The sequence below is a fragment of the Hemitrygon akajei genome, chromosome 7, assembly GCF_048418815.1.
Source record: "Hemitrygon akajei chromosome 7, sHemAka1.3, whole genome shotgun sequence".
Classification (NCBI taxonomy): Eukaryota; Metazoa; Chordata; class Chondrichthyes; order Myliobatiformes; family Dasyatidae; genus Hemitrygon; species Hemitrygon akajei.
This window is the reverse complement of record NC_133130.1, coordinates 79,118,220-79,137,125: the sequence shown is the minus strand read 5'-3', so window position 1 is coordinate 79,137,125 and position 18,906 is coordinate 79,118,220. Positions and strand designations below refer to the sequence as shown.

General features: G+C 40.1%; 1 protein-coding gene across 2 annotated transcripts in view; it reads left to right on the top strand.

Annotated features, from left to right (window-relative positions):
- Positions 1–18,906, top strand: part of sptlc3 (serine palmitoyltransferase, long chain base subunit 3) — a 154,668-nt gene that overhangs the window by 14,367 nt on the left and 121,395 nt on the right. For both annotated transcript variants that reach the window (XM_073051272.1, XM_073051271.1), the window contains exon 2: positions 10,729–10,923. In XM_073051272.1, the coding sequence (XP_072907373.1) occupies positions 10,729–10,923 (195 nt within the window). The remainder of the gene's footprint in view (positions 1–10,728; positions 10,924–18,906) is intronic.

Genomic DNA, 18,906 nt, shown 5'->3' with positions numbered 1-18,906 from the left:
TGGAGGGGAAGAAGCTGTTAATGAAACGTTGAGTGTGTGGGAAATATCTGGGTTTGAAAAATCCCAGACCAGCAACTCTAATTCAGTGAAACATGGCTTCAAAAATCAATATTTCAGTATCCTCATTTCTACGATACACAGATACAAAAGCAAATCTTAGAATACTTGCGTTTACACAAATGTTAAATTACTGAGCAAGGCTTGTTTTGTGATATTCATCTCTTGAAACGACACAGAACAGCTAATTTTTCCCAAAATAATTGTTCTGCTGAAGGTTTTTTATTTTGTTTTGAAGTAAATTGTCACAAAATGCCAACAGCCCAGGTTCCACTGGAAAAAGTATTGGTGAATTCATAGTGCATGCACAAACCAAACCATCAACTTGTAGCAAGGTGGATAAGCACTAAAAATTGCAAATCACTTGAACTGGTGTAAGATTTGTTCCACCTAGACTAATCACCTCAGAGCAATGGAGGTTTGCTGACAAGAGGTTGATAAATCTGCACCACATATAAAACTCACACCAAGGATTAATTTACTGGAGCAATTAGCAGTTCCAACATGCCATTTAACTTGGAGGCACATTTGGCAATAAATTTATAGAATCTCATCCCTGAAAATATAAAATTTCTCTCCAGGATCTTAAAAATGTGGTGGTGCTGGGGAGGGAGCTCTAACATTGGAATCCAGAACTGAAGGAGGATGGCCAATCTATTTCCAAGTGATGTCAGACTTGGAGTGGTGACATTCTCAAGCTTCTGCTGCTCTTGTCCTTCATGCTGCTACAGGTCACAGGTTCGGAATATGTTGGCTTGAAAAGTTTGGCAAGTAATTCCAGTGCTAGTAGTCAAGAGAATAGTATTTTTTTTTTAGAGTGGCTGTACCAATCAAGTGAGCTATGTTATCCCGGAGGTTATCAAGCTTCAGAGTTGTCGGAGCTGTGCTCACCCAGCCAAATGAAGAGTATCATAACCCACTCTCGAATGGTGCCTTGTACGGTATATGATGGAATGGAATCTGGTTTTGTAAGGGAGTGAGATATGCCATAGAATACCCAGCCACTGACGTTATCTTGTAGCCCCAGTGAAGAGCATGACTCATTCCTCGTTACCCCGACGACGGTAGAAGTTAAGCAGCTGTACTGTAAATGGTGTTACATGCTGCGGATCATGGGAGGGGAGGAAGTGGATGCTGGAGGCAAGACGAGGTGGATGGCAAACTGGGAGAAGAGGTTCATTCTCCAGAAAGAATCCAAGTAGATGGAAAGAGAAAGCAATTAGTTAATTGTGTATTATAAGAAGTACAATTTTGTTAGTGATTTTTTAAAAAGTATTTTACCCTCTTTTTAGAAGGCAGAACATTTGTGTTGGGAGAGTTACTTTTTAAAACAAAACACTTCAGGAATATGGAATTATCAGAAAAATGAAGGGGAACACAGTCTGGTTCAGCTGCAGGGAAACTGATGAGATCATTTTTGTTATTCTGTTGACCTGGGTGGAGGCTAGTACTGGGCAGAATGTAAAACTTGTGATTCATAATCCTGTAAGTTTCCTACCAAGCAAGTTGAAATTTACTGCAATGAACTTTGTTGCTAAAATTCATAATATAATAACAAGCAATTAGCTAGCAAAACCAAGCAAACATGGTAGTGTAGAGGGCAGCACAGTCGCGTAGCAGTTAGCACAATTGCATTACAGAGCCAGCGATCAGCGATCGGGGTCTGATTTGCTCCATCGTCTGTAAGGAGCTTGTATGTTCTCCTTATGACCGCATAGGTTTCCTCCCATGTCGCAGAGGTGTACGGATAGAGATAGTGTGTTGTGGGCATGATATGTTGGCACCAGAAGCAAGGCAATACTTGCAGACTGACCCAGCACAATCCTCTGACTTTTGGTGTTGATACACCGTATGATTTTCGATGTACATGTGACAAATAAAGCTAATCTTTATGAAGTTAATCTAATCATGTTTATACTTTTCATTGACATCACTCTCAGTTTGTCACCACTATGTTTGCCTGAACTCCTCAGGTTAAGTAAAACCACTGCATTACCATCCTGATGTTGGAAATTTAAAAACAACATGGCTAATTGAAGGACATGGGAACAGGGGTAACTCTATTCTGAAATGTCTAATGCTGGGCTTGCACCAATTTTGGCTACTCAAGTCACTAGTTTAGATGAACCAAGCTGGCATTGGCAGAGCTCTATTTTGAGGAAGTCCTGAACCAATAGCTTGGAGCCAAGACAGTTTGTCTCCAACAACCACCTACTTATGCACGAGATGCAAGACCTGCCTTGGTTCCCCATGATTTAAAAAAAAAATTAATTTCAATGTCACAAAGGCTCCCAGACACCATACTGGGTTAAGTATTGCCTTAGCATCAAGAGCAGTCATTCTTGATTCTTGAAATTTGTGCTTTTGGGGAAAGTCTGTGACCCATTTTCTTGGTTGAACCAAAAGTAATGATTGAAGAGCAGGATAATAAGTAGCTGTGGACAATGATATTTTATCTGGAAGCACTTTCCTAGGAATCCACTTTTGCTCTATTTTAGGGTTTCAGAGAAATAAAGACTTCATTAGATGGACCTTTCATGACCAAAGGTCATTGACCTGAAATGATATTTTCTCACTCTACCAGACACTGCCTGAACTGCTGAGTAACTCCAGCATTATCTGTTGGTATTTCTAGCCTGTTGTAGGAAACAAGGCATACATCAAGTTCTCATGTGCATCAATGAATAGATGAAGCATTCTGTGATGCGGTTAATTATTAGTCAGAATATTGCAATATCCTTCTTAAAAACTATTGCATCAGGTCCTTTGACATCTACTTGAGAGAGCAGTGAGTGAATTGTAGGTGTGGGGTGTAAACAGTTGGTCTAACATCTAACCTGAAAGACGTTTCTGCTAATATGGTGCCTATAGTATTTTAGGATTGTGCTCAATTTTGTGCAGTGAATATAGCTGTTTAATTGTGGATGAGTTCAATCATCATGTACAATTTTGTCTCTTTTAAACTCCTTGTTCTTAACCCCGCAGTTAAGATTTTTCAGTTTGGGTTTCCCATGGGGACAATTTACATGGAAAGCTTTAGTAAAAATTAAAGCCAGAGATTTTCAACACTTATCATCAGTTGTATGCAGACCTCCAAATAGTAGTAAGGATGTGGTTTACAAATTACAACAGGAGATACAAAATACGTGCCAAAAGAGCAATGGTACAATAGTCATGGGGAATTTCAATATGCAGGTAAATTGGGAAAATCAGGTTGGTGCTGGATTCCAAGAGGAGGAATTTCTAGAATGTCTACAAGACGGCTTTTTAGAGTAGCTCGTGGTTGAGCCCACTAGGGAATCAGCTATTCTGGATTGAGTGTTGTGCAATGAACCTGAATTGATTAGGGATCATAATATGAGGGAATTCACCCTGAAATTTGAGAAGGTGAAGCTAAACTCAGATTATCAGTATTACTGTAGAGTAAAGGGAATTACAGGGGCATGAAAGAGGAGTTGGACAGAATTAATTGGAAAAGGACACTGGTAGGGTTGACAGCAGAACAGTTAATGGCTGAAGTATCTGGAAGCAATTCGGAAGCCACAGGATATGTATGATACAGTGGCATGCAAAGGTTTTGGCACCCCTGGTCAAAATCTCTGTTACTATAAATAGCTAAGTGAGTAAAAGATGACCTGATTTCCAAAAGGCATAAAGTTAAAGATGACACATTACTTTAATATTTTAAGCAAGATTACTTTTTTATTTCCATCTTTTACAGTTTCAAAATAACAAAAAAAGGAAAAGGGCCTGAAGCAAAGGTTTGGGCACCCTGCTTAGTCAGTTCTTAGTAACACCCCTTTTGGCAAGTATCACAGCTTGTAAACGCTTTCTGTAGCCAGCTAAGAGTCTTTCAATTCTTGTTTGGGGGATTTTTGCCCATTCTTCCTTGCAAAAGGCTTCTAGTTCTGTAAGATTCTTGGGCCGTCTTGCATGCAACGCTCTATTGAAGTCTATCCACAGATTTTTGATGATGTTTGGGTCGGGAGACTGTGAGGGCCGTGGCAAAACCTTCAGCTTGCGCCTCTTGAGGTAGTCCATTGTGGATTTTGAGGTGTGTTTAGGATCATTATCCTGTTGTAGAAGCCATCCTCTTCATCTTCAGCTTTTTTACAGACGATGTGATGTTTGCTTCCACAATTTGCTGGTATGTATTTGAATTCATTACTCCCTCTACCAGTGAAATGTTCCCAGTGCCAGTGGCTGCAACACAAGCCACAAGCATGATCGATCCACCCCTGTGCTTAACAGTTGGAATTCAGCACCCTTTTTTCTCCAAACATACCTTTGCTCATTGTGGCCAAAAAGGTCTATTTTAACTTCATCGGTCCACAGAACTTGTTTCCAAAATGCATCAGGCTTGTTTAGATGTTCCTTTGCAAACTTCTGACGCTGAATTTTGTGTTGAGGATGCAGGAAAGGTTTTCTTCTGATGACTCTTCCATGAAGGTCATATTTGTGCAGATGTCGCTGCACAATAGAACAGTGCACCACCACTCCAGAGTCTGCTAAATCTTCCTTAAGATCTTTTGCAGTCAAATGGGGGTTTGATTTGCCTTTCTAGCAATCCTACGAGCAGTTCTTTCCGAAAGTTTTCTTGGTCTTCCAGACCTCAACTTGACCTCCACCGTTCTTGTTAACTGCCATTTCTTAATTACATTGCGAACTGAGGAAATGGCTACCTGAAACCGCTTTGCTATCTTCTTAATGCCTTCTCCTGCTTTGTGGGTATCATTTATTTTAATTTTCAGAGTGCTAGGCAGCTACTTAGAGGAGCCCATGGCTGATGATTGTTGGGACAAAGTTTGAGGATCAGGGTATTTATAAAGCTTTGAAATTTGAAATTACCTGGCCTTTCCTAACAATGAATGTGAACAAGCCATAGCCCTAACAAGCTAAATAATGTCTGAGACCTTGGTAAAAGTTATCTGAGAGCTCAAATCTCTTGGGGTGCCCAAATTTCTGCATGGTGCTCCTTTCCTTTTCTCACTCTAAATTTGTACAAAACAAAAATAATACACTACTCTTGCTTAAAATGTTGAAAAGAATGTTTCATCTTTATGACTTATGGAGACCAGTTCATCTTCTACTCAACTATTCACAGTAACAGAAATTTTGACCAGGGGTGCCCAAACTTGCATGCCACTGCATATCCGAAAGAGGAAGAAGTATTCTAAAGAAAAGATGACACAACCATGCTAACAGGACACATCAAAGCCAACATAGAAGCCAAAGAGAGGGCATATCATAGACCAGAAATTAATGGGAAATTAGAGGATTGGGAAGCTTTTAAAAACCAACAGATGGCAATTAACAAAGTCATTAAGAAGATTAAGATGGAATATGAAAGTAAACAACCCATTAATATTAAAGAGGATACCAAAAGTTTCATCAGATACATAAAGTGTAAAAGAGAGGCAAGAGTGGATCTCGGACCGCTGGAAGGCGATAAGAGGTAGTAATTGGGAACAAGGAAATGGGGAATGAATAACTTTCGGGAAGATTTAATGGTCATGCACTTTGATAGAAGAAACAAAAGGGTTGACTATTTTCTAAATGGAGAAAAAAATACAAAACCTTAGGCACAGAGGGACTTGGGAGTCCTTGTGCAGGATTCCCTAAAGGTTAATTTGCAGGTTGGGTCTTTGGTGAGGAAGACGAATGTGATATTTGCGTTCATTTCAAGAGGACTAGAATATACAATGTTGAGACTTCATAAAGCACTGGTGAGGCCTCACTTGGAGTACTTTGAGCAGTTTTGGGCCCTTATCTGAGAAAAGACATTCTGAGACTTGAGAGGTTTCAAAGGAGGTTCACAAAAATGATTCCAAGATAGAATAGCTTGTCATTTGAAGAGTGTTTGATGGCTCTGGCCCTGTATTGACTAGAATTCAGAAAAATGAGGGGTGACCTCATCGAAACCTATGGAATGGTGAAAGGTTTTGATTGGATGTGGAGAGAACGGTGGTAGAGTCTACGACCAGAGGACACCACCTCAGAATAGAGGGGCATCCTTTTAGAATGGAGATGAGGAGGAATTGCTTTTGCCACAGCATGGTGAATCTGTGGAATTCTTTGCCAGGTTCATCTGCAGAGGCCAAGTCTTTATGTGTACTTAAGGCAGAGGTTGATAGGTTCTTGATTGCTCAGGATATGAAGCAATAGGGCTGAGAGGAAAATTAGATCAGTCATGATAAAATAATGGAGCAGACTCAATGGGCCAAATAGCCTAATTCTTCTCCTATATCTATGGCGTTATGTCATGACCTTAGGCTATACTTAATCTGTCTTTAATTTCTTGATACAAGTGTTCATAAGTTCCTCCAAACATAATTTAAAAGAAATTACAGTGGAGCAGTGGGCAATTTAATAGAAGTTTAAGTCTATATTTATGAGCATCCTCCCACCCATCTTTCTTGAACTATACCAACGTATTCTATTCCTCTTTCCTTCAAAGGTTACTTGGCTTATACTTTAGAGCATATATGTCAAACTCAAGGCCCGCGGGCTAAATCCGGCCCGCGGTGGAATTATCTTTGGCCCGCGAGATAATATCTAATTACTATTAAAGCTGGCCCCAGTAATCGAAGCGCCTGTGGCGTATGATATGGCTAATGCTGAGTTTATTCAGGTACCAGGTTTTCAGGGTTTTTAGTGTTTATTCGGCAGTCTTGCTCGGCAGTCTTCTTCATAAGAAACGGAATTTGTAAAGTGGAACACTTTGTAGTTATAGCAGAGACTGAGACACATGAGAGCAGGCTGAAAAAACGGAGGCAACGAAAGCTGCGTTCGCACGCGTCCGACAGATCCGGCCCGCATGAAGCTGCATTTTGCTCAATCCGGCCCGTGACCTAAAATGAGTTTGACACCCCTGCTTTAGAGCATCTTTATTACAGTTTGCTTCAACTGCAAGGCCTCTGAGTCAGATGGTGAACCACTGGGATTTCAAAACTATGGAATAGTAGGTTATGGGCATTTTGCCATACCTAAACTTGGAATTAAGTGGCTGCTAGTAACTGTGCCTTGAGTCTACTAGAACCCACTTGTGTACTGATGTCCTTGCTCTGTCTGTGTCACTCCAGGCTCAGCACAGGCATCATGGATGGGAAATAAATGTTGACTTAGCCTGCAACATTCAGATCCCATGAATGAATATTATTAAACTTGGTCATCAATAATTCTGCTGCCAGGATCCTAACTTGTACCAAGCCACATTTGCCCTTTACAACTGATCCACACCAATTCATGATTAAGCAGCACTGTGATTTTAAATTTGTCATCTTTGTTTTCATGTCCCTGCACCATCTTGTCCCTCTGTGTAATCTTCAGCTCCAAAATCCTCTAGGATCTCCTCCAATTCTGGACACCACCTTATCCTGAAATTTAATTAGCCATCATTGATAACTGTGTTAAGTTGCCACCCCACCCCAGCTCCAGTATTCCCTACCTCAACCCTTCTGCATCTCTATCTGTTTACTCTCTTAAAATACACTTTCAAACAAGTTATTGATAATCTACCCCAATATATCCAAATAGTTCAGGACCAATTTTTGTTTGATAATCCTGCAACAAAGCAATTTGCTAAATGTATGAAGTTCATAGGACATTTATCAACAAAATATGTATACTATATACAACCTTAAGATCCGTCTCCTTACAGGTAGGCACAAATTATGTAGGCACAGTAGAACCCCAATAGAAAGCATTTTAAAAAAAGACCAACATACACCCAACATTGCAGAAAAAAAAAACAAATCGTGCAAATAACATTCAGAGCTGAAGTTCACGAAAGTGAGTTCATGGCTATGAAGCCAGTCCAGAAGCCTGTTAGCTGCAGGCCACAGTCTCAGTTCAGCACAGAGATAAGTAAATCCTGTGAGCACCGAGCTAAGCACAGGCCCGGCCCTCTCCTCCAGACATATTGCCATTACTTTACATTTTATTGTAAGGAATCAGAGAGGTGAAAACGTGCAGCCCAGAATTGGACCACTTGACCAGTTTGAATCCTGCCAGCTCTCTTGGAGGACTGTCCAGTTAACCTTAGTCACCAGATCTTTGCCTGTTTCTCCTGTAGTTTATTTTTCTCCTATTTAGCAAATTATCTTTTGAAAGTAATAATTCAGTTTCCACTATTTCCTGTGCCCTCAGCCTCTTGATGAACTTTCTCTCATTTTACCCCTTCTAAAGTCTTCATGATTTAAATAACCTATCAAATTTTTTCTTTCTTAATAAGTCTCTTAAGTGAGGCCTCTGTCATTCAGGGTCGACTATAGATATTGTGCCCTAGCTGGCTAGCTACACAGGCCTGGCCAGTACGTTATGGAGAGCAAACTGTCGTCCACGTAGCAGGCTACCCCTCTCCAAGCATCTAATGAACCCAAAGGACTGGCAGAGACCAATACAGTTTGGTACCAGCAGTGTCACAGGATTGCCAGGCACCATTAAACTAACCATAGGACTGCCTTTGGGACTCCAGCTCCAGATTTTTCCTTCCGGGTTTATTCCTGAAGCTTTCCGCATGAGTGGGTATAGCCGCAAGGCAGCGGAGGTTCAAGATCAGAGTTTTCCTTCTCCTAGATGAGCTGCCAACCACGGCTGGCGAGCCTTATCTGCCCGAAGCCCGCTTAACACATAATAAGGGATAAGTCCCTAACACATAATAAATTGGTTAATGTCAATGAGATCTAAAAGGGCTTCATCTTTGCCTTTAGTCTCCTTGTCCAAGATGGCATGCATTTCTCATATTGCTACCGCTTACTTTTGGATGGGCACAGAATTTCAATTTGTGCTGGTGCATGCAATGTGCTGAGTGTCTGAAAATCAGCTTAAAACATTGAGCAGTATATTGTCCCATTACAAATATTCACCATAAAGAAAAATTTATGTTGTCAAGAAGGAAAGCTGGAGCACGGCCAAGCCTGGAGAGTATGTTATGATAAAGCAGGTACAAGCGTTAAATAAATATTAGTAATGGCACAGTGGATGCATTGGCTGTGCCTTCTGTGCAGTATTCTATGATCTGAAAGTAGCATGGAAAGCAGAAGAAAGATAATTGAGAAATTTGAAGTGTAGTTGCAAGCAGCAATGGCTGTATTGAGAATAGCAATTCCTAGGGCAAGACTGACTCGTGTAGATTGCCGTGATCTGTCTAAGTACGGAGTATCTCAGTCAGCGGTTGCCCAGTCCACAGAAAGGAAACACAGTGAAGCAAATTGTTTCTGATGTTGTTGCAGCATCCTAGCAACTCGACTGAGTGCAATATAGAGGACCCAAGTGACTTAATTATATTGGAAAAGAACAAAAAACTAATGGGCAGGTTCCTGAATCCCACCCTCTTTCACATTGAATCCACAGCGAACTTGAGCCACTGGTGATTTAGGAGCCACCTTGAACTGCTGCAGCCCTTCTGGCGAAGGTACCCTTAAAGTGACGGAGTGCTCACCACATAACGGTCATTTTCTTCATTTTTACTGGGCTTGATGTGCTGCCTTAATGTCGAGGGCAGTTCCTGCTAGCCCACCTCTGGGTGCTTTGTCCATGTTTGAACAAAGCATAGACATTGATCTCCTGGCAAAGCCCTAACTTTCTATTGGTTATTAATGAGTAACAACTGTTGCTGGATTGAGCACCTGGGAAACAAATTCAATTACTAATCTGACATAGGATCTCGGGAGGGGTATAAAATGTCAACATTTGATCTGATCAAGGGTTCCAGCCCAAAACAACAACTATTTAAGACCATAAGACATAGGAGCAGAATTAGACCATTCAGTCCATTTGAATGGTCCTGTGGTCCATTTGATTATGCTGATATTCTTTCCTTCTGAACCCCATTCTTTTGCCTTCTCCCCATAACCTTTGATGCCCTCACTAATCAGGAACCTAGCAACCTCAACTTTAAAGATACCCAATGACTGAGTCTCCACAGATTTACCACTCTCTAGCTAACAAAGTTCCTCCTCACCTCTGCTCTAAAGGGACCTCCTTCTATAATGAGTCATGCCCCTCACTAGACTCTCCCGTTACTGAAAACATTTTCTCCTTGTCTTCTCTATCTCGGACTTTAAATATTCCATAAGATTCAATGAGATTTCCCCCCCCATTCTTCTAAACTCCAACAAGTACTGACCCAGAGCCATGTTAACCCTTTCATTCTTGGAATCATTCTTGTAAACCTGCTTTGGATTCCAGCTCATCCTTTGGGTCCTAAAACTGCACTCAATATTCTAAATGTGATCTGAACAATGTATTATAAAGCCTCAGTGTTACATCCTTGCTTTGATACTCTGTAAAAGGTTTATTCCCCTCTGTAGATACTTGTTGACTTGCTGAGTTCCTCCAGCATTTTGTGTATGTCACTCAAGATCTACAGAACAACTTGTGCCAGTAATGAGAGGGTCAGTTAGTTACTTAGTGAGACATTACTTTCTGTAGCTGTGTTGAAGAGGTTGATGAAGCTTGCGCTTCATTACAGGAAGACACCACAAATGAAGAGAGTGCAATGCAACATTAAAGACATTAGGACAGGTACAGTATATGGATAGGAAAAGTTTAGAGGGATAAGGGCCAAACACAGGCAAATGGGACTAGCTTAGATGAATATCTTGGTCAGCAGGGACCAGTTGAGCTGAAAGACTGTATGTCTCTAACATCTAACTTCTTGTTTTACAGCAACGCAATGGCAAGTCCACGATGGTTCACCGCAAGAAAGCCTTCACGGAATCCTTTGAGCAGCCTCCAATATATGTTCCTGTCCTCACCTACATGGGCTATGGAATTGTGACCTTGTTTGGATATTTGAGAGACTTCCTGCGTTCCTGGGGCCTTGAAAAATGTCACGCAGCACAGGAGAGAAAAGAGCAAAAGGTAGGATAGTCCTGTTCTGGGGCAGAGCATTCTGCTGAATTTAACTATTTATTGCTGTGGTTCCACATGCCCCAGTTATTTAAGTTGCTTTACTGATGCTGCAGTTTTATTCTTTCCTCATTTCCTCATGCTCTTTCCTCATTCAAATGCCTAATTGTTTTGTAATAAGGTGGGTGGAGATTATTGCAGGCCTATTTGTGTAATAATGGGATCAAAGTACCTCTGGTGTTTTCCGATTGGAGTTTGTTCTTTCTCCCTGTGACTATGTGGATTTCTCCAGAGACCTTGCATATTCAAATGACGTGCAGGTTATTTAGCCACTGTAAATTGCTCTTTATGTGTAGATGAGTGGTAGAGTCTAGGGAGAGTTGATAGGAATGTCAGGAGAATAAAAGTTTTAATGTAGGATTCATTTATGTAGGCTGACATGGATTCAGTGGGTTGGACGACCTCTTTGCCTGCTGTATTTCTTTCTGAATGTCTGTTGCAGAAATAAGACCATTCAAACCGACTAGTCTTTGCTACAGTTTATGCTTCTTATCCACCACCTTCCATCCCTCAATAGATTTCTCGTCCTTGTGTATACTTGGCTTCATTTTAAAAGTATTTGCTTCTTGGCTCAATCATGTTGTGAGATAATGAGTTCTTCTTTCTAAACGTTTGATGCAATTCTTGCTAAATTGAAAATACACTGAGCTAATATGTCAAATCCAAGGAGCTGGAGCAAGATTACTAATTTAATATTCCTTTGGTTTTTATAGCTTGGATTGAGAGGTTTTCCCAGAAGCTAAATCCTTTGGATTGGCAGATCTTGCTTCAGAAAAAAGCTTCTTGAATGATCTAATGTTGTACCATTTGCCAAATTAGTAGCAGTTAGAAGTTACCAAAGTAGCTCCTTCCTCTTGATTGGTGTTCCCTGTGAGCAGTGTAATGAATTCCTTTTTCTCTTTAATACATTTGATGACTGATGCTGTCACAAAAGGGATTCTGATACATGGAGCGAAGATGCTTTGGGGAACGATAACAAGCAAAGGTTTCTTTTTAGAAAAACACAGCTGACGTTTATTGGAGTTGGTTTATTATTGTTACTTTTACTAAGATACAGTGAAAAACTTGTCTTGCTACGGAGTTTGTACGCTCTCCCTGTGACCGCATGGGTTTCCTCTGGGTGCTCCTGTTCCATTCAACATCCCAAAGATGTACCAGTTGGCAGGTGAATTGGACATTGTAAATTGCCCCATGATTAGGCTAGGATTAAAAATTGGGGGATTGCTGGGTGGCATGGTTCGAAAGGGGAAAGGGCCTATTCTGTGCTGTATCCGAATAAATAAAACATTACATGGTGCATTCAAGAAGAACATGGTCAAATAATAACAGAATGAAGAATAAAGTGTAACAACTACAGAGAAGGTGCAGTGCAGGTATGTAATAACGTGCAAAATCATGATGAGGTAGATTGTGAGGTCAAGAGTCAACAATGTGAATACTACACATACAAACCACAGTGGTTGCATAACAATATCAGCAATATAAAACATTGCCACATACTGTTTTTGCTGGGCTACTTAATGTACAGAAAGTAATTTGCATTTTGAAAACATGAATATGTGGATTATAAGATTAAAATTATATGAATAAAAAAAAGAGTCCAACTTGCTCCCAATAGCTCATTTCTCAGTATTTGTGCTACTTTGTTGAAGCCTTAGATCTGGCCCTGTTGGTAGCACCCTTGCCTCCAAGCCAGAAGGTTAGGGTTTAGTTCCTGCTCCAGAGAAATTGAGCAGAAAAAGTGAGATTGACCCATTTGAACTGGGAGAGATTTGTGCAGTTGGAGCTATCATCTGTCAGATGAGATACCAGGCCAACACTCTGCATGCGCTCTGCAACAGAGAGCAACTAAAAAATCATTAGAATGGAAAAGATGAAATATGAAAGCAAGCTAGCAACTAATATCAAAGTGAATAGTAAATTTTTTTTCAAGTATATAAAAATAAAAGAGAAACAAGAGTGGATATAGGACCACTAGAAACTGAGGCAGGAGAAATAACAACAGGGGACAAGGAAATGGCTAATGAACTAAGTGAGTATTTTGCATCAATCTTCACTGTGGAAGATACTGTAATGTATTATGTGAGTATTTGTAAGTCAGAGTGCGTATGACGTCAGAACGCGTGGTTTTGTAAAATGGAAGTCTGGTGAATAAACGTGTGTGTTTAATACTGCGGTGTCCAAGTCACATTAACACTACAGATACTAGCAGTATGTCTGATGTAGTGTGTGAAGTAAGAGAAGTGGGTGCCATTACTATTACAAGAGAGAAGGTGCTCAAAAAAGCTGAATGACCTAAAGTTACATAAGTCACCCGGACCAGATGAATTGCACCCTAGGGTTTTGAAGGAGGTAGCGTTAGAGATTGTGGAGGCATTAGAAATTATCTTTCAAAAATCATTGGACAGTGGCATGGTGCCAGAAGACTGGAAAATTGCAAATGTCTCTCCACTCTTTAAGAAAGGAGGAAAAAAGGAAATTATAGACCAGTTAGCCTGACCTCAGTGGTTAGGAAAAGGTTAGAGTCAATTGTTAAGGATGAGGTGATAAGAGTATTTGGTGATAGTACAAGTACAAGATAGTACAAAGTCAGCATGGTTTCCTTCAGGGAAAATCCTGGCTGATGAACCTGTTGGAATTCTTTGAGGAGATTACAAGTAGGATAGATAAAGGGGATGCAGTGGATGTTGCATATTTGGACTTTTAGAAAGCCTTTGACAAGGTGCCACACATGAGGCTGCTTACCAGGATAAGAGCCCATGGTATTACAGGAAAGTTACTAACATGGTTAGTGCATTGGCTGATTGGTAGCAGGCAGCGAGTGGGAATAAAAAGATCCTATTCTGGTTGGCTGTCAGTGACTAGTGGTGTTCCACAGGGGTCGGTGTTGGGACCCCTTTTTATGTTGTATATAAATTATTTAGATGATGGACTAGATGGCTTTGTTGTCAAGCTTGCAGATGACACGAAGATTGGTGGAGGGGCAGGTGGTGTTGAGGAAACAGGTAGGATGCAGAAGGACTTAGACAAATAGGGAGAATGGGCAAGAAGTGGCAAATGTTGGAAAATGCATGGTCATGCACTTTGGGAGTAAAAATAAATGTGTGGACTACGTTTTAAATGGGGAGGAAACCCAAAAATCTGAGATGCAAAGAGACTGGGGAGTCCCTGTGCAGAACACCCTGGAGATTAACTTGCAGGTTAAGTCAGTGATGAGGAAGACAAATGCCATGCTAGCATTCATTTCAAGAGGTCTAGAATACAAAAGCAAGGACGTGATGCTGTGGCTTTATAAGACACTGGTGAAGCCTCACTTTGAGTATTGTGAACAGTTTTGGGCCCCTCATTTTAGAAATGATGTGCTGGCATTGGAGAGGGTCCAGAGGAGGTTCACAAGGATGATTCCAGGAATGAAAGGGTTATCAAATGAGGAACGTTTGATGGCACTAGGTCTGTACTCACAAATTCAGAAGGATGATGAGGGATCTCATTGAAACCTTTCAAATGTTGAAAGGCCTGGACAGAGTAGATGTGGAAAGGATGTTTCTCATGGTGGGAGAGTCTAGGACAAGTGGACACAACCTCAGGATAGAGAGGCGCCCTTTCAAAACAGATGCAGAGAAATTTCTTTAGCCAAAGGGTGGTGAATTTGTGGAATTTTTTGTCTCATGCAACTGTGGAGGCCAGGGTGTTGGGTGTATTTAAGGCAGAGATTGATAGGTTCTTGATTGGACATGGCATGAAAGGTTACAGGAGAAGGCCAGGAACTGGGTTGAGGAGGAGAGAAAAAAAGTATCAGCCATGATTGAATGGCAGAGCAGACTCGATGGGCCAGATGGCCAAATTCTGCTATGTCTTATAGTCTTATGAGCTAACAGACTCTGGAATCGCCTCACCCAGAAGAACTGTTTGGGGCCCCAAATAGTGATGAGAGAGGAGATGTGAGGGCAAGGGTAGCATTTGTCACGCTTGCAGTGATAAGTGCCAGGGGGAAGATCAATAGGGAGGGATGAGTGGATAAGGGAGTGGAAAGCAGAAAGTGGAGGGGGGAGTGAGTGGGAAGATGTGATTAAGTTTTAGGATCCTGTTGTAGACGGCAGAAGTTAAGGAGAATAATGTGCTAGACACGGAGGAAAGTGGGTTGGTAGGCAAGGACAAGGGAAATTTTATCCCTGTTATGGCAGCTGGAAGATGGGGTGCACACAGCATTAATGGTAGTGGATGGGAAATCTCATTCTTTGAGAAGAAGAATGTGTCAGGTGTTCTAGAATAGAAAGCCTCATTAGAGAAACTGAGAAAAGGGAATACCGATTTTTTTCCAGTAAGATGGCGATTGTTTAGTCGCTCCGAACTTTTGCTCCGTTATTCTTTTTTATCTTTGCACCATGTCTCCCTTCTTAAACCTTAGTTAGGTATTTTATTAGTTCTCTTTTACCTGCCTGCGAACACATCTATCTTATAATGGCTACCAAAAGTACTAAAACCGGGAAAAAGGAAACTTCCACGGCTTTGCCGACTGAGATTCTCACTGTTTTGGAACAACATCGACAAGATACTTTATTGGATTTTAGAACTGAACTTAGAACTTATTTCAACCAGCTGGATTCCAAATTGGATCGGATTAATACTAGAGTGGATGAACATGCTGAACATTTGTCTCACATTGATTTAACTTCTGAAGATCTGAAACGCTGTGTTCAACATCTTGAAACTTTCTGCTCCAACCTAGAGGAGAAGAACAGTAAACTTTCTTCCAAAATGGTGGATCTTGAAAATCGGAGCAGACGTTGCAATCTACGAATTCTAGGTTTGCCAGAGGCCCCCGAAAAGGGCTCTCCCGTTGAATTTTTTTCTGATTTTCTCTGTGAGATTTTCGGAAAAGAATTTCTTCCGACTCCACCTGAGCTTGAAAGAGCTCACAGGATTTACGTTCCTCGTGCAACTCTGGGTTCCTGTCCACGGCTGGTTATTTTATGCTTTCATCGATACCAGGTGAAAAACCGTTTGATTATGGAGGCACGCAGCAGAGGTACTTTTGCTTTTCAAAATACGGTCATTCGTTTTGTGGAGGATTATGCCCCCCAGGTTCTGAAGATGCGTGCTGAGTTTAAAGGTGTAACGAAAGTGCTTTTTGATCGCGGATTCAGACCCTCTCTCCGAAATCCAGCCGATCTTCGAATTACGCTTACTACTGGAGAATATAAATGGTTTAAATCAGTGAAGGAGGCTGAGGCGTTTGTTGGAAGCCTTCCAGCCACCTCGTTTTCTTCGGAACCGGCCTGACCTTCTAAAATGGTTGATAAGTACTTCTCGAAGTAAAACTATTTTTTCCAAACTCAGACTTTACTTGAATAATTCAGACATTAACTATTGAAACTCTAAGGGTTGTAGTCAATCTCTCCCTGGACTTGGTGCGTTTTTTCTAAATAGACAATTTCAGTTTAATGTTTCCCTGCGGACTTTTAGATTTTACTTGTGTAATCTATCTTATTTTTGTATAACCTTATCTATAGAGAACTACAATTGACTTTAACTTGTTTTGGAGGTTTGGAGTTTTTATTGAAGGCCTCCTTGTTGGTTGATTTATAGTTTAAGTTTTGCTTTTTTTTCTGTAAATGGTTGATAAGTACTCTCTTTAAATTTATAATTTCCCCCTTTTCCCCCTTTTTTCGTTTCTTTTAATCTTTTATAATTTTTCGCGGGTAGGTTAGTTTTAGTTCTGATTTTTTTTGTATTAAGTTTTATACTTCTGTTGAAGTTGTTCTTATTTGTAATTCTGTTTTCTGGTGCATAAATTAGTTATTATTTGCTATATTATCTATACGGAACTTCTGTTAACGATACGGAACTGGAAGTCATATTTGGGTTAATTTTTTTGGTAGAGCTAGCTGCTTTTGTAGGTAGCCGTCTAGTTTTGGGTTACGAGAGTGGGGTGAGTTCTCCAGTTCCAACACTACTCTTTTGTTTTCCTTTGTTATTCAAGACATGTCTCTGTTTTGATTCTACGGATCTATGTTTACATTTTTGCCCCCAGACTGTTACTGTACTGCTTGATTTTTTATATGCCTGCTACCTTCTATGCACTAACAATTGATAATGGTTAACACACTTAAATTTGTGAGCTGGAATGTAAAGGGATTGAATCATCCTGTTAAAAGAAGGAAGGTCTTCTCGCATATTAAACAACTCAAAGCTGACATTGCTTTCCTTCAAGAAACTCATATTTGTAGTTTTGATAATTCTCGGCTTTTGTCAAAGTGGGCGGGTCAGCATTTTCATTCATCCTTTGCCGCCAAAGCTAGGGGGGGTCTCCATCCTTATTAATTCAAATATTCCTTTTGAACTCCATAATAAGATATCTGATACAAATGGCCGTTTTATTATTGTTTCTGGTAAATTATATAATACTAAAGTTGTACTAGCAAACCTGTATGCTCCCAATTTTGATGATGTTAATTTTTTTGAATGTTTTTTCTCCTCACTACCAGATTTAAACTCATACTGTCTTATACTGGGTGGCGATTTTAATTGTTGGTTAGATCCTAATTTGGATTGATCGTCCTCTGTTACTAGATTACCTACTAAATCTTTCTTAGCTATTCACTCTTTTCTCTCTAATTATGGTATCTCTGATATATGGCATTTCCTTCATCCTACTGAGAGAGATTATTCTTTTTTTTCACATGTTCACCATACCTTTACTAGAATTGACTACTTCTTACTTAATAATCAACTTATTCCATTTGTCTATTCTTGTGATTATCAGAGTATACTGATTTCTGACCATGCCCCAATTACTTTGTCTTTAAACTTTCCTGGTCTCCCTCAGAGGAACAAACACTGGCGTTTTGACTCGACTTTATTATCGGATGATGATTTTCTAAAATTTATCAAGGATCAGATAACCTTTTATTTTAACACCAATACGTCATCTGAAATGTCATTCCAGATTGTCTGGGATGCCATGAAAGCATATTTGAGGGGTCAAATAATCTCCTATACAGCAAATCTTAATAGAAAGTCCTGTGCAGATCGATTAGACCTCATTAATCAGATTAAAGAATTAGATCAACTGTATGCCCAAACTAAGAATCCTGAATTATACAAGAAGCGTGTAGAACTTCAAACTAAATTTAATCTTCTGTCTACTCAACCTGTTGAACGCCAACTTCTTGAAAGTAAGAGTCACTTTTATATTCATGGTGACAAATCTGGTAAATTTCTAGCCAATCAGCTGAGGCATTCCAAAGCTAAACAACATATTACAAAGATCCGGAAGGAGAATGGAGACTTTACATCGGATCACTTAGAAATCAATGACACATTTACAAATTTTTATTCTGGACTTTATTCCTCTGAATCTCTGACTGAGAATATCTCTGTTGATCATTTTTTAAATAATCTGAACATTCCTTCGCTTTCACTTGATTTTAAAGCCAAACTTAATGCGCCTATATCATCAGAAGAAATATCTTTTGCAATTTCTGCATTGTCTTCAGGGAAATCTCCTGGATCTGATGGGTTCTCCGTAGAATTTTATAAATCATTCTCTTCACTTCTTTCTCCTCAGTTATTCTCAGTATTATCTGACTCGTTTAATTACAGTAAATTGCCACCCTCTTTTAATGAGGCATCTATTATTCTTTTATTACAAAAGGGTAAAGACCCAACAGAGTGTTCCTCGTATAGGCCGATTTCTTTGCTTAATGTTGATGTTAAAATCTTGGCCAAAGTTTTGGCTTATAGATTAGAAACTGTTATTCCCTCTATTATTTCTGATGATCAAACTGGTTTTATTAAAAACCGTCTCCCTTTTTTTAATATTCGGCATTTATTTAACATTTTATATTCACCTTCAACTGGGATTCCTGAATGTGTTATTTCCCTCGATGCGGAGAAAGCATTTGATCGTATAGAGTGGAACTACCTTTTTGC